This window comes from Epinephelus moara, chromosome 21 (genome assembly GCF_006386435.1).
Source record: "Epinephelus moara isolate mb chromosome 21, YSFRI_EMoa_1.0, whole genome shotgun sequence".
In the NCBI taxonomy this organism is placed as follows: Eukaryota; Metazoa; Chordata; class Actinopteri; order Perciformes; family Serranidae; genus Epinephelus; species Epinephelus moara.
In genome coordinates, this window is record NC_065526.1 from 18,279,612 (window position 1) to 18,282,143 (window position 2,532).

At 32.3% G+C, this 2,532-nt stretch overlaps 1 protein-coding gene across 1 annotated transcript in view; it reads right to left on the reverse strand.

Annotated features, from left to right (window-relative positions):
* LOC126383173 (importin-13-like) overlaps positions 1-2,532 on the reverse strand; it is a 24,623-nt gene continuing 22,091 nt past the window's right edge. Inside the window, exon 22 of the mRNA XM_050033640.1 lies at positions 1-609. Coding sequence (XP_049889597.1) covers positions 516-609 — 94 coding nt within the window. The 3' untranslated portion in view covers positions 1-515. The remainder of the gene's footprint in view (positions 610-2,532) is intronic.

A 2,532-nucleotide genomic window follows, 5' to 3' on the forward strand; every position in this document is an offset into this window, starting at 1 on the left:
GTGTGTGTGTGTGTGTGTGTGTGTGTGTGTGTGTGTGTGTGTGTGTGTGTGTGTGTGTGTGCGTGTGTGGGGGGGTGTCTATATTTTGATAATGTGTGACTATGATCTGCAAGAACTATACAACAGAAGAGAAACAATAAATAAGTGAACACACACACACAGTTGCTCATGCAGCTGCAAAGAATGAACTGTTTATTGGTGTCCTGTAACTGGAGTGGAACTTTGGATCAATGCCTGGAGATAAGTGAAGGGCAATGTGACACTTTTCTTTCATTTTATCCTGCTTGGAAACTTACAAAGGTATTTTATTAAAAACATGTTGCACAGAGGTCGATGCATCCTGATAACAGTCCACTTAATTAGTGTTTTTGCTTTGGTTCAGTCCAAGTATTATGGTCTTTGATACTCCAGTGTCACCTGCCCAAGTAAACAGTCCTACTTGGCATCTTTTATCACTGAAACAGACTTTGCTTGTTTGTTGCTTTGTCTTGAATTCGGAGTGCTACCAGCTCGCTCTAGTAATCTGAGTATCCAGAGCCCTGAAGGCCCCGACAGAGCAGAGAAAACTCCTTCACAATCTCCTTAACGCGACGCTTGTTGGTTTGTTCCCTGAAAGAAAGAAAGAGTGATATCAATGATTTGTTTTAAAACATGTAACTATGCTTGGAATTTGTGTCATTCTAGCACAAACATGTCATCTGAGTCTATGATATGTGATGAGGATATACTTTATAAGTTTCCATATCACTGAAAAAAATGTGAATGAAAAATGCCATAGTATAATATGGGACGAAAATGTGCCAAAAAATGTCATAGTATAGTATGGCATGAAAATGTGCCAAAAAATGTCATAGTATAGCATGGCATAAAAATGTGCCAAAAAAATGCATAGCATATTATGTCCTCCAATGTTATCCGAAATGATGAAAAAAAGTCATAGTATAGTATGTCGTCCGAAACTATGAAAAAAATGTCATAGTATAGCATGTCGTTTGAAATCATGAAAAAAAAAGTCATAGTATAGTATGTCTTCTGAAATCATGAAAAAATGTCAGTATAGTATTTCGTCCAAAATGATGAAAAAATATCATAGTATAGTATGTCGTCCGAAATGATGAAAAAATGTCATAGTATATAGTATGTTGTCCGAAATGATGAAAAAATGTCATAGTATAGTATGTCGTCCAAAATCATGAAAAAAAGTCATAGTTTAGTATGTAGTCCAAAATGATGAAATAAAGTCATAGTATAGAGTGTCATCCGAAATTATGAAAACAAATCAAAGTATAGTATGTTCTCCAAAATCATTAAAAAATGTCATATGTCATCCGAAATCATGAAAAAAAGTCAGAGTATAGTATGTCGTACGAAACTATGAAAAAAAAGTCATAGTTTAGTATGTTGTCCAAAAATGATGAAAAAATGTCATAGTATAGTATGTCGTCAAGAATCATGAAAAAAAGTCATAGTTTAGTATGTCGTCCAAAATGATGAAATAAAGTCATAGTATAGAGTGTCATCCGAAATTATGAAAACAAATCAAAGTATAGTATGTTCTCCAAAATCATGAAAAAATGTCATATGTCATCCGAAATCATGAAAAAAAGTCAGAGTATAGTATGTCGTACGAAACTATGAAAAAAAAGTCATAGTTTAGTATGTTGTCCAAAAATGATGAAAAAATGTCGTAGTATAGTATGTCGTCAAGAATCATGAAAAAAAGTCATAGTATAGTATGTCGTCCGAAACTATGAAAAAAAGTCATAGTTTAGTATGTTGTCCAAAAATGATGAAAAAATGTCATAGTATAGAGTATAGTATAGTGTGTCATCCGACATTATGAAAAAAAGTGAAAGTATAGTATGTTCTCCAAAATCATGAAAAAATGTGATATGTTGTCCAATATGATGAAAAAAAGTCATAGTATAGCATGTCGTCCGAAATGATGAAAAAAGTCATAGTATAGTATGTCGTCCAATATGATGAAAAAAAGTCATAGTATAGCATGTCGTCCGAAATGATGAAAAAAGTCATAGTTTAGTATGTCATCCAAAATGATGAAAAAATGTCATAGTATAGTATGTCGTCCAAAATGACGAAAAAATGTTATAGTATAGTATGTTGTCCGAAATTATGAAAAAAGGTCATAGTATAGTATGTCGTCCGAAATTATGAAAACAAGTGAAAGTATAGTATGTTCTCCAAAATCATGAAAAAATGTCATATGTCATCCGAAATGATGAAAAAAAGTCATAGTATAGTATGTCGTCCGAAACTATGTAAAAAAAGTCATAGTTTAGTATGTTGTCCAAAAATGATGAAAAAATGTGATAGTATAGTATGTCGTCAAGAATCATGAAAAAAAGTCATAGTATAGTATGTCGTCCGAAATGATGAAAAAATGTCATAGTATAGTATGTTGTCCGAAATGATGAAAAAATATCATAATATAGTATGTCGTCCGAAATGATGAAAAAATGTCATAGTATAGTATGTCGTCCAAAATCATTAAAAAATGTCATATGTCATCCG